Below are 12,178 nucleotides of genomic sequence, written 5' to 3' on the forward strand. Positions count from 1 at the left end.
GCACCGTTAGATTGTGTAGACATGTGAATGGGGGAGTGATGAGAAAGGGCTGGGATGGAGTTGTTACCGGCTGCACACATTTCCCTGAAGAATGTGACTAAAATATCAAACAGTCTGAGCATCCGATTCCATTCCCAGTGTGTCTGTGTGTGATAAGGTGAGGAGTTGGATGGAATTGATGTTCTGGTTGAAAATACTAATATCAGTTTTTTATTCCTTTCTGGATCAACAATCCAACGTAAACAAAACTGCTTAAAATGAAACAGAAAAAGATGATTTTAATGTAAAATTCAAATATTGCAATGATCACATTCCCAGACTCCATGGAAATGCAGTATTTTCCTCCTTCAATATTTGAATTTCTCCCTCAGGCTTTCATGTTGTGGGTGCAGAGTGAGAAGTGGAAACACAGAAGAAATCACAGCTCCAGACTGGGAAACAGGTGAAGAGATGGAGGATGGGACTGGGTGGTTTGACTGACTGAAGCAGGGAGTGAATGAAGGAAGGAGAGACACAAGATATTTAATTTACTGTTTATTTTAATCTGCTGACATTTATATTTGTATTGGTTTTATTTACAGTCTGATTTTACAAAGGATAATTTGGAAATTAAATGATACATTTAGAGACAACCTGGGTTAACCCCCAACCTCTGACCCTCAACCCCTGACCTCTGCTCTTGGGGGTTAGGTCATTGTGATGTCACTGATGATGCGACAGGCCCGAGGCCTCGGAGCAGATTCTCAGACACTCGTTTAAATAGAAAGTGAAGAAGAAAGGATAAAGTTTCTCCGAGAATTTATTCCCAGTGAAAGTGTGGAGATGGGACTTGGTGTCCGCGTCGTAAAATGAAACTGTCCCGGACTCATAACTGAGATAAATTCCCACCTTCCCGGGAATCTGATCGTCATGGAGACGGGATCGAGGAGAGGAATTTATATAAAATTGATAATAATCCCGCTCAATGGTCCAGAATCCATTCTCCGGACTCCAGATGACCCAGTCCTTCCTGTTCACAGACTCAGTGGCTACTCCCAGACTCCATCGCTGATTCCTCACCACCTCCACCTCCCAGTAATGTCTCCCCGATGTGAATCCCTCTGATCCCAGCACAGACCTCCTCTCTGTAAACCTCTTCCCAGTGTCAGGGAGACTCCTCTCGGTCTGGGTCCGTCTCACACTCTTCAGATCCTCAGACACCTCGAGCTCTGGATTCGCTGTTTCCACATCCAGGATCACAGAGACTGGGAGAAAAAGCAGAGAATTAGAGACTCGCTGGGGATCGGGGGAGAGACTCGCTGGGGATCAGGGGGAGAGAGACTCGCTGGGGATCGGGGGAGAGACTCGCTGGGGATCGGGGGAGACTCGCTGGGGATCGGGGGAGAGACTCGCTGGGGATCGGGGGAGAGAGACTCGCTGGGGATCGGGGGAGAGAGACTCGCTGGGGATCGGGGGAGAGACTCGCTGGGGATCGGGGGGGGGAGAGACTCGCTGGGGATCAGGGGGAGAGACTCGCTGGGGATCAGGGGGAGAGACTCGCTGGGGATCGGGGGAGAGACTCGCTGGGGATCAGGGGGAGAGACTCGCTGGGGATCAGGGGGAGAGAGACTCGCTGGGGATCGGGGGGAGAGACTCGCTGGGGATCGGGGGAGAGACTCGCTGGGGATCGGGGGAGAGACTCGCTGGGGATCGGGGGGAGAGACTCGCTGGGGATCGGGGGAGAGACTCGCTGGGGATCGGGGGGAGAGACTCGCTGGGGATCGGGGGAGAGACTCGCTGGGGATCGGGGGAGAGACTCGCTGGGGATCGGGGGGAGACTCACTGGGTATCGGGGGAGAGACTCGCTGGAGATCGGGGGAGAGACTCGCTGGGGATCGGGGGAGAGACTCGCTGGGGATCGGGGGGAGACTCACTGGGTATCGGGGGGAGACTCACTGGGGATCTGGGGGAGAGACTCGCTGGGGATCGGGGGAGAGACTCGCTGGGGATCGGGGGAGAGACTCGCTGGGGATCGGGGGAGAGACTCACTGGGGATCGGGGGGAGACTCGCTGGGGATCGGGGAGAGACTCACTGGGGATCGGGGGAGAGACTCGCTGGGGATCGGGGGAGAGACTCGCTGGGGATCGGGGGAGAGACTCGCTGGGGATCGGGGAGAGAGACTCGCTGGGGATCGGGGGAGAGACTCGCTGGGGATCGGGGAGAGACTCGCTGGGGATCAGGGGGAGAGACTCGCTGGGGATCAGGGGGAGAGAGAATCGCTGGGGATCAGGGGGAGAGACTCGCTGGGGATCAGGGGGCAGAGACTCGCTGGGGATCGGGGAGAGACTCGCTGGGGATCGGGGAGAGAGACTCGCTGGGGATCGGGGGAGAGACTCGCTGGGGATCGGGGAGAGACTCGCTGGGGATCAGGGGGAGAGACTCGCTGGGGATCAGGGGGAGAGAGACTCGCTGGGGATCAGGGGGAGAGAGACTCGCTGGGGATCGGGGAGAGACTCGCTGGGGATCAGGGGGAGAGACTCGCTGGGGATCAGGGGGAGAGACTCGCTGGGGATCGGGGAGAGACTCGCTGGGGATCAGGGGGAGAGACTCGCTGGGGATCAGGGGGCAGAGACTCGCTGGGGATCGGGGAGAGACTCGCTGGGGATCGGGGGAGAGACTCGCTGGGGATCGGGGGAGAGACTCGCTGGGGATCAGGGGCAGAGAGACTCGCTGGGGATCGGGGGGGAGAGACTCGCTGGGGATCGGGGGGAGAGACTCGCTGGGGATCGGGAGAGAGACTCGCTGGGGATCAGGGGGAGAGACTCGCTGGGGATCGGGGGGAGAGACTCGCTGGGGATCGGGGGAGAGAGACTCGCTGGGGATCGGGGGAGAGAGACTCGCTGGGGATCGGGGGAGAGACTCGCTGGGGATCGGGGGAGAGACTCGCTGGGGATCGGGGGGAGACTCGCTGGGGATCGGGGAGAGACTCACTGGGGATCGGGGGAGAGACTCGCTGGGGATCGGGGGAGAGACTCGCTGGGGATCGGGGGAGAGACTCGCTGGGGATCGGGGGAGAGACTCGCTGGGGATCGGGGAGAGAGACTCACTGGGGATCGGGGGGGAGAGACTCGCTGGGGATCGGGGAGAGAGACTCGCTGGGGATCGGGGGGGAGAGACTCGCTGGGGATCGGGGAGAGAGACTCGCTGGGGATCGGGGGAGAGACTCGCTGGGGATCGGGGAGAGACTCGCTGGGGACCAGGGGAGAGACTCGCTGGGGATCAGGGGGAGAGAGACTCGCTGGGGATCAGGGGGAGAGACTCGCTGGGGATCAGGGGGCAGAGACTCGCTGGGGATCGGGGAGAGACTCGCTGGGGATCGGGGGAGAGACTCGCTGGGGATCGGGGGAGAGACTCGCTGGGGATCGGGGGGAGACTCGCTGGGGATGGGGGAGAGACTCGCTGGGGATCGGGGGAGAGACTCGCTGGGGATCGGGGGGAGACTCGCTGGGGATGGGGGAGAGACTCGCTGGGGATCGGGGGGAGACTCACTGGGGATCTGGGGGAGAGACTCGCTGGGGATCGGGGGAGAGACTCGCTGGGGATCGGGGGAGAGACTCGCTGGGGATCGGGGGAGAGGCTCGCTGGGGATCGGGGGAGAGACTCGCTGGGGATCGGGGGAGAGACTCGCTGGGGATCGGGGGAGAGACTCGCTGGGGATCGGGGGAGAGACTCGCTGGGGATCGGGGGAGAGACTCACTGGGGATCGGGGGAGAGACTCGCTGGGGCTCAGGGGAGAGACTCGCTGGGGATCGGGGAGAGAGACTCGCTGGGGATCGGGGAGAGAGACTCGCTGGGGTTCGGGGGAGAGACTCGCTGGGGATCGGGGGGAGAGACTCGGTGGGGATCGGGGGAGAGACTCGCTGGGGATCGGGGGAGAGACTCGGTGGGGATCGGGGGAGAGACTCGGTGGGGATCGGGGGGGAAACTCACTGGGGATCGGGGGAGAGACTCGCTGGGGATCGGGGGGGAGAGACTCGCTGGGGATCGGGGGAGAGACTCGCTGGGGATCGGGGGGGAAACTCGCTGGGGATCGGGGGGAGACTCACTGGGGATCGGGGGGAGAGACTCGCTGGGGATCGGGGGGGAGAGACTCGCTGGGGATCGGGGGAGAGACTCGCTGGGGATCGGGGGGGAGAGACTCGCTGGGGATCGGGGGAGAGACTCGCTGGGGATCGGGGAGAGACTCGCTGGGGATCGGGGGGGAGAGACTCGCTGGGGATCGGGGGAGAGACTCGCTGGGGATCGGGGGAGAGACTCGCTGGGGATCGGGGGAGAGACTCGCTGGGGATCGGGGAGAGACTCGCTGGGGATCGGGGGGGAGAGACTCGCTGGGGATCAGGGAGAGACTCACTGGGGATCGGGGGAGAGACTCACTGGGGATCGGGGGAGAGACTCGCTGGGGATCGGGGGAGAGACTCACTGGGGATCGGGGGAGAGACTCGCTGGGGATCGGGGGGGAGACTCGCTGGGGATCGGGGGAGAGACTCACTGGGGATCGGGGGAGAGACTCACTGGGGATCGGGGGGAGAGACTCGGTGGGGATCGGGGGGAGAGACTCGGTGGGGATCGGGGGGAGAGACTCGGTGGGGATCGGGGGAGAGACTCACTGGGGATCGGGGGGAGAGACTCGGTGGGGATCGGGGGGAGATACTCGGTGGGGATCGGGGGAGAGACTCACTGGGGATCGGGGGAGAGACTCACTGGGGATCGGGGGGAGAGACTCGGTGGGGATCGGGGGGAGAGACTCGCTGGGGATCGGGGGAGAGACTCGCTGGGGATCGGGGGGAGAGACTCGGTGGGGATCGGGGGAGAGACTCGGTGGGGATCGGGGGGGAAACTCACTGGGGATCGGGGGAGAGACTCGCTGGGGATCGGGGGGGAGAGACTCGCTGGGGATCGGGGGAGAGACTCGCTGGGGATCGGGGGGGAAACTCGCTGGGGATCGGGGGGAGACTCACTGGGGATCGGGGGGAGAGACTCGCTGGGGATCGGGGGGGAGAGACTCGCTGGGGATCGGGGGAGAGACTCGCTGGGGATCGGGGGGGAGAGACTCGCTGGGGATCGGGGGAGAGACTCGCTGGGGATCGGGGAGAGACTCGCTGGGGATCGGGGGGGAGAGACTCGCTGGGGATCGGGGGAGAGACTCGCTGGGGATCGGGGGAGAGACTCGCTGGGGATCGGGGAGAGACTCGCTGGGGATCGGGGGGGAGAGACTCGCTGGGGATCAGGGAGAGACTCACTGGGGATCGGGGGAGAGACTCACTGGGGATCGGGGGAGAGACTCGCTGGGGATCGGGGGAGAGACTCACTGGGGATCGGGGGAGAGACTCGCTGGGGATCGGGGGAGAGACTCGCTGGGGATCGGGGGAGAGACTCACTGGGGATCGGGGGAGAGACTCGCTGGGGATCGGGGGGGAGAGACTCGCTGGGGATCGGGGGAGAGACTCGCTGGGGATCGGGGAGAGACTCGCTGGGGATCGGGGGGGAGAGACTCGCTGGGGATCGGGGGAGAGACTCGCTGGGGATCGGGGAGAGACTCGCTGGGGATCGGGGGGGAGAGACTCGCTGGGGATCGGGGGAGAGACTCGCTGGGGATCGGGGGGAGACTCACTGGGGATCGGGGGAGAGACTCGCTGGGGATCGGGGGAGAGACTCGCTGGGGATCGGGGAGAGACTCGCTGGGGATCGGGGGGGAGAGACTCGCTGGGGATCGGGGGAGAGACTCGCTGGGGATCGGGGGGAGACTCACTGGGGATCGGGGGAGAGACTCGCTGGGGATCGGGGAGAGACTCACTGGGGATCGGGGGGTAGAGACTCGCTGGGGATCGGGGAGAGACTCACTGGGGATCGGGGAGAGACTCACTGGGGATCGGGGGAGAGACTCGCTGGGGATCGGGGAGAGACTCACTGGGGATCGGGGGGCAGAGACTCATTCGGGATCGGGGGAGAGACTCGCTGGGGATCGGGGAGAGACTCACTGGGGATCGGGGGAGAGACTCGCTGGGGATCGGGGAGAGACTCACTGGGGTTTGGGGTGGGGTAGAGAATCGCTGGGGTTCAGGGGGGTAGAGACACACGGGTTCGGGGGGGGAGAGACTCACTGGGGTTCGGGGAGGTAGAGACTCACTGGGGTTCAGGGGGGGTTAGAGACTCACTGGGGTTCGGGGGGGTAGAGACTCACTGGGGTTCGGGGGGATAGAGACTCGCTGGGGTTCGGGGGGGTAGAGAATCGCTGCGGTTCGGGGGAGTAGAGACTCGCTGGGGTTCGGGGGGGTAGAGACTCACTGGGGTTCGGGGGGGTAGAGACTCACTGGGGTTCGGGGGGGTAGAGACTCGCTGGGGTTCGGGGGGGTAGAGACTCACTGGGGTTCGGGGGGGTAGAGACTCACTGGGGTTCGGGGGGGTAGAGACTCACTGGGGTTCGGGGGGGTAGAGACTCACTGGGGTTCGGGGGGGTAGATACTGGCTGGGGTTCGGGGGAGTAGATACTCACTGGGGTTCGGGGGGGGTAGAGACCCTGGGGTTCGGGGGGGGTAGAGACTCACTGCGGTTCGGGGCTAGAGACTCACTTGGGTTCGGGGGGGTAGAGACTCGCTGGGGTTCGGGGGGGTAGAGACTCACTGGTGTTCGGGGGGGTAGAGACTCACTGGGGTTCGGGGGGGGGTAAAGACTCACTGGGGTTCGGGGGGGGGAAGAGACTCACTGGGGTTCGAGGGGAGGTAGAGACTCTCTGGGGTTCTGGGGGGGGTAGAGACACACTGGGGTTCGAGGGGGGTAGAGACACACTGGGGTTCGGGGGGGTAGAGACTCGCTGGGGTACGGTGGGGTAGAGACTCGCTGGGGTACGGGGTAGAGACTCACTGGGGTTTGGGGGGGTAGAGACTCACTGGGGTTCGGGGGGGTAGAGACTCACTGGGGTTCGGGGTAGAGACTCACTGGGGTTTGGGGGGGTAGAGACTCACTGGGGTTCGGGGGGGTAGAGACTCACTGGGGTTCGGGGGGTAGAGGCTCGCTGGGGTTAGTGGGGGGTAGAGACTCACTGGGGTTCGGGGGGTAGAGACTCGCTGGGGTTCGGGGGGGTAGAGACTCACTGGGGTTCGGGGTAGAGACTCGCTGGGGTTCGGGGGGGTAGAGACTCACTGGGGTTCGGGGTAGAGACTCGCTGGGGTTCAGGGGGGATTAGAGACTCACTGGGGTTCGGGGTAGAGACTCGCTGGGGTTCGGGGGGGTAGAGACTCACTGGGGTTCGGGGGGTCGTTGTGACTCACTGGGGTTCGGTGGGGGTGTAGAGACTCACTGGGGTTCGGTGGGGGGTAAAGACTCACTGGTGTTCGGGGGGGAATAGATTCACTGGGGTTCGGGGGGGAAGAGACTCACTGGGGTTCGGGGGGGAAGAGACTCACTGGGGTTTGGGGGGGTAAGAGACTCGCTGGGGTTCGGGTGGGGTAGAGACTCACTGGGGTTCGGGGGGGGTTGTGACTCACTGGGGTTCGGTGGGGGTGCAGAGACTCACTGGGGTTCGGTGGGGGGGTAGAGACTCACTGGGGTTCGGGGGGGAAGAGACTCACTGGGGTTCGGTGGGGGGTAGAGACACACTGGTGTTCGGGGGGGTTGTGACTCACTGGGGTTCGGTGGTGGGGGGGGAGGTAGAGACTCGCTGGGGTTCGGGGGGGCGGAAGGGAAAGGGAAATGATTTTTAACAAACTTGTTGGAGTTTTTTGAGGATTTAACTCACAGAATAGATCAGGGGGAACCGGTGGATGTGATATATTTAGATTTTCAGAAAGCTTTTGAAAAGGTCCCACACAAGAGGTGAGTAAATACAATTAGATCAGATGGGATTGGGGGGAATATACTGGCATGGACTGAGAACTGGTTAATGGACAGAAAACAGAGAGTCGGAATAAATGGTCATTTTCAGGTTGCCAGGCTGTAACTAGTGGGTACCACTAGGATCAATGCTGCGGCTCCAGCTCTTCCCAATCTATATTAATGATTTGGTTGTGGGGATTAAATATAATATTTCCAAGTTTTCAGATGACACAAAACTAATTGTAAGTGTGAGAATTGTCAGGGTGAAGGCGGAAGAATGGCATGAGGTAAATTGCTCTTTCAGAGAGCCAGCCCAGACATGATGGGCCGAATGGCCTCCTCCTGTTATGTGACAATTCTGTGAACACCTCCATTCAATCTGCAAATGTGACCCCATCCGTCATTTTGATTCTCTGCACCACTCCCACTCTGTCCTCTGACCTTGGACAGCTACACTGTTCCAGTGAAGTTTTCGGTGAGCTTGAGGAACTGTACCTCATCTTTCAATGAGACATTTTACAGCCTGACAGACTCAATACTGAGTTCAACAATTTCAGATTATAACCTCAGCCCCATTTTTTATTTTTTTGGATGACAGCTGTTGGTGATGATTCTTTCGTTCCCATTTTCATCTCCTCTCGACCCATCTTTTGTTTCTTTACTTGTCCCATTACCATCTCCTTCTGCCTTGCACTATCATCCCTTTTGTCATTTAATTTCTCTGCCCTCCACCCTCGCAGAGCCTGGAGGTAAGGAGCACGGAGCTGAAGGAGTGGGCGGATGGAGCAGCAGAGTGACCGGACAAGATAAAAAGCAAGGCCCTGGGAGTAGGCCTCAAATTGACAAGGTCTAGAGGTCGGGAAAGTGAATCTGAAAGAGTTTTGGGGCGAAGTAGCAGAGCAGCCCGAACCCCGAGAGACGTGTGTTTCAGAGAGTGAGGTAAAAAAAGTGACATCAGCTCAAGGGTAGAAGCAGCTCGTTACCAAAGTCTTTCGTTTATTTCTGTAAGTTTAGTTCATCTAATAAACAGATGCATCGTAGGATACCTCAGTCCCGTGGAATGCACACCCTGTTCCATGTGGGAACTCCAGAATGCTTCTCGTGTCCCGGACAACCACATATGCAGGAAGTGTTGTCAGGTTTCGAAGCTTGTGTCACTCCGTTCCATCTATGAGGCTGAGAGATACTTGGATAACACATTTCTGGAGGCAGTCACCCCACAGCTGAAGAGTAAATAGGCAGATAGGGAATGGGTGATCACCAGTCAAAGAGGACCAGGCAGGTAGTGTAGGAGTCCCCTCAGTATATCTTGCCCTCAAACCGGTATTCTGTTCTGAATATTGGTAAGGGTGATGGTTCCACTGGGGAGTGCCGGCAGAGCCAAGTCCACGGCACCATGGGTGGCTCAGCTGTGTGGGGGTGGTGGGGGTGAAGAGGAAGATTGGGAATGCAATAGTGATCGGGGATTCTATAGTTAGAGGATCAGACAGGTGTTTCTGCAGATGTTTGATTCCGGGGTGTTAGGTTGCGTCCCTGGTGCCAGGGTCCAGGATGTCACTGAACGGCTGAAGAACATTCTAAGGCGTGAGGGTCAACAGCCAGAGGTCGTGGTCCATAACAGTTACAGCAACATAGAAAGAAAGAGGGATGAGGTCCTGCAGGTAGACTTTAGGGAGCTTGGAAAGGGATGAATAAACACAACCTGAAAAGGGAGTAATCTCCGTATTAGTCCAGCTGCCACACACCAGTGAGTATAGAAATAAGAGGATAGTAAATGAATGTGTGGCTGGAGAGATGGTGCAGGAGGGAGGGCTTCAGATTCCTGGGACATTGGGACCTGTACAGGCCGGATGGGTTACACCACCACAGAGCAGGGAGCAATGTCCTCATGGGGCAATTTGCTGGTGCTGTTGGAGAGGGTTTAAATAATTTGGCAGGAGGATGGGAACCAGGATGTAGCATGAGAAAGGAGAAACAAGGTGCACAAAGGATTGGGAGAGACAGGTAGCACTAAAGTAAGAAATTGTGAGCTAGTATGTGGGGTCAGACTAAGAGGAAATACAATAAGATCTAATTCAGGTTCACAGTGAATATATGTAAATGTACAAAGCATGATAATAAAGTTAGTGAGCTGCAGGCACAGACAGACACATGGGAATGCAATGTTAGAACATAGAACAGTACAGCACAGTACAGGCCCTTCGGCCCACGATGTTGTGCCAAACCTTTAACCTACTCTAAGATCAAACTAACTACCTACCCTTCATTCTACTATCATCCATGTACCTATCCAAGAGTCGCTTAAATGTCCCTAATGTATCTGCTTCTACTACCACCGCTGGCAGCGCATTCCACGCACCCACCATTCTCTGTGTAAAGAACCTACCTCTGACATCTCCCCGAAACCTTCCTCCAATCACCTTAAAATTAGGCTGCCTGGTGATAGCCCTTTCCACCCTGGGAAAAAGTCTCTGACTATCCACTCGATCTATGCCTCTCATCATCTTGTACCCCTCTATCAAGTCACCTCTCATCCTTCTTCGCTCCAATGAGAAAAGCCCTAGCTCCCTCAACCTTTCTTCGTAAGACATGTCCTCCAGTCCAGGCAGCATCCTGGTAAATCTCCTCTGCACCCTCTCTAAAGCTTCCACATCCTTCCTATAATGAGGCGACCAGAACTGAACACAATATTCCAAGAGTGGTCTAACCAGGGCTTTATAGAGCTGCAGCATAACCTCGCGGCTCTTAAACTCAATCCCCCTGTTAATGAAAGCCAACACACCATACGCCTTCTTAACAACCCTATCAACTTGGGTGGCAACTTTGAGCGATCTATGGACATGGACCCCAAGATCCCTCTGTTCCTCCACACTGCCAAGAATCCTGTCTTTAAGCCTGTATTCTGCATTCAAATTCGACTTTCCAAAATGAATCACTTCACACTTTTCCAGGTTGAACTCCATCTGCCACTTCTCAGCCCAGCTCTGCATCCTGTCAATGTCCCGTTGCAACCTACAACAGCCTTCCACACTATCCACAACTCCAGCAACCTTCGTGTCATCGGCAAACTTGCTAACCCAGCCTTCCACTTCCTCATCCAAGTCATTTATAAAAATCACAAAGAGCAGAGGTCCCAGAATAGATCCTTGTGGAACACCACTGGTCACCGAGCTCCATGCTGAATACTTTCCATCTACTACCACCCTCTGCCTTCTATGGGCCAGCCAATTTTGTATCCAGAGTAATAGTGTAAAGGGCAGAGACAGCAGGGGGAAGGCGGGGGGAAGAGTTTCCGAAGTGTGTTCAGGAGAATTTTCCTAATCTGTACATTTTGGGTTTGACGAGGAAGGAAGCATTCCCAGATCTGGATCTAGGGAATGAGGTGAATTAAGTATCACTGGGTGAACATTTAAAGAACAGTGATCATTCTATCATAAGGTTTAGATTAGCTATGGGAAAAGACAAGGAGCAATCTAGAGTGAAAATACTGAATTGGAGGAGGACAAATTTCAGTGGGTTGAGGATGATTCCAGTTTAATCGGGACAGATTCAAAGATTGGCAGGTAAAACTGTAATGGAATAATGGGCTGTTTTTAAAGAGGAGATGGTTCGGGTCCAGTTGAGGTATATTCCCACGAGGGGGAAAGGTAAATGAGTACTTTGCATCTGTCTTTACCAAGGAAGAGAATGTTGCCAAAGACATACTGAAAGAGGAGGTAGTTGACATACTAGATGGTAAAAATGACTAAAACTGAGGTACTAGAAAGGCTGACTGTACTTTGATAAATCATCAGGACTGGATGGGATGTATCCGAGAATACTGAGGGAAATGAAGGTGGAAATTGTGGAGGTACTGGTCACAATCTTCCAATCCTCCTTAAATACAGGGGGTGGTTCCAGAGGATGGAAGAATTACAAACATTACACCCTTGTTTAAAAAAGAGTGTAAGGATAAAGTCAGCATTTACAGAACAGTGAGTTTATCCTCGGTGGTGGGAAAGCTTTTAGAAACGATAATCTGGGACAAAATCAACGTCACTTGGACAAGTGTGGATTAAAGAAAACCAGCATGGATTTGTTAAAGGTTTATCATGTTTCAGTAACTTGATTTGAGTTTTTTTACTGGAGTAACAGAAAGGGTTAATGAAGGTAATGCAGTTGATGTGTATATGGCCTTCCAAAAGATATTTGATAAAGTGCCACATAAAAGATTATTAGGCAAGATAAGGGCTCCTGATGTTGGGGGTAATATATTAGTGTGGATAGAGGATTGGTTAACAGACAGGAGGCAGAGAGTGAATTTAAATGGGACATTTTCAAATTGCA

The 12,178-nt window shown here is 56.8% G+C and overlaps 1 protein-coding gene across 1 annotated transcript in view; it reads right to left on the reverse strand.

The window, feature by feature from the left end:
* Window positions 1–447: 447 nt before the first annotated feature.
* The window catches only part of LOC137362543 (butyrophilin subfamily 3 member A1-like), a 111,052-nt gene continuing 99,321 nt past the window's right edge, over window positions 448–12,178 (reverse strand). Inside the window, exon 7 of the mRNA XM_068026932.1 lies at window positions 448–1,244. Coding sequence (XP_067883033.1) covers window positions 703–1,244 — 542 coding nt within the window. The 3' untranslated portion in view covers window positions 448–702. The remainder of the gene's footprint in view (window positions 1,245–12,178) is intronic.

The sequence above is a fragment of the Heterodontus francisci genome, unplaced genomic scaffold (genome assembly GCF_036365525.1).
Source record: "Heterodontus francisci isolate sHetFra1 unplaced genomic scaffold, sHetFra1.hap1 HAP1_SCAFFOLD_631, whole genome shotgun sequence".
In the NCBI taxonomy this organism is placed as follows: domain Eukaryota; kingdom Metazoa; phylum Chordata; class Chondrichthyes; order Heterodontiformes; family Heterodontidae; genus Heterodontus; species Heterodontus francisci.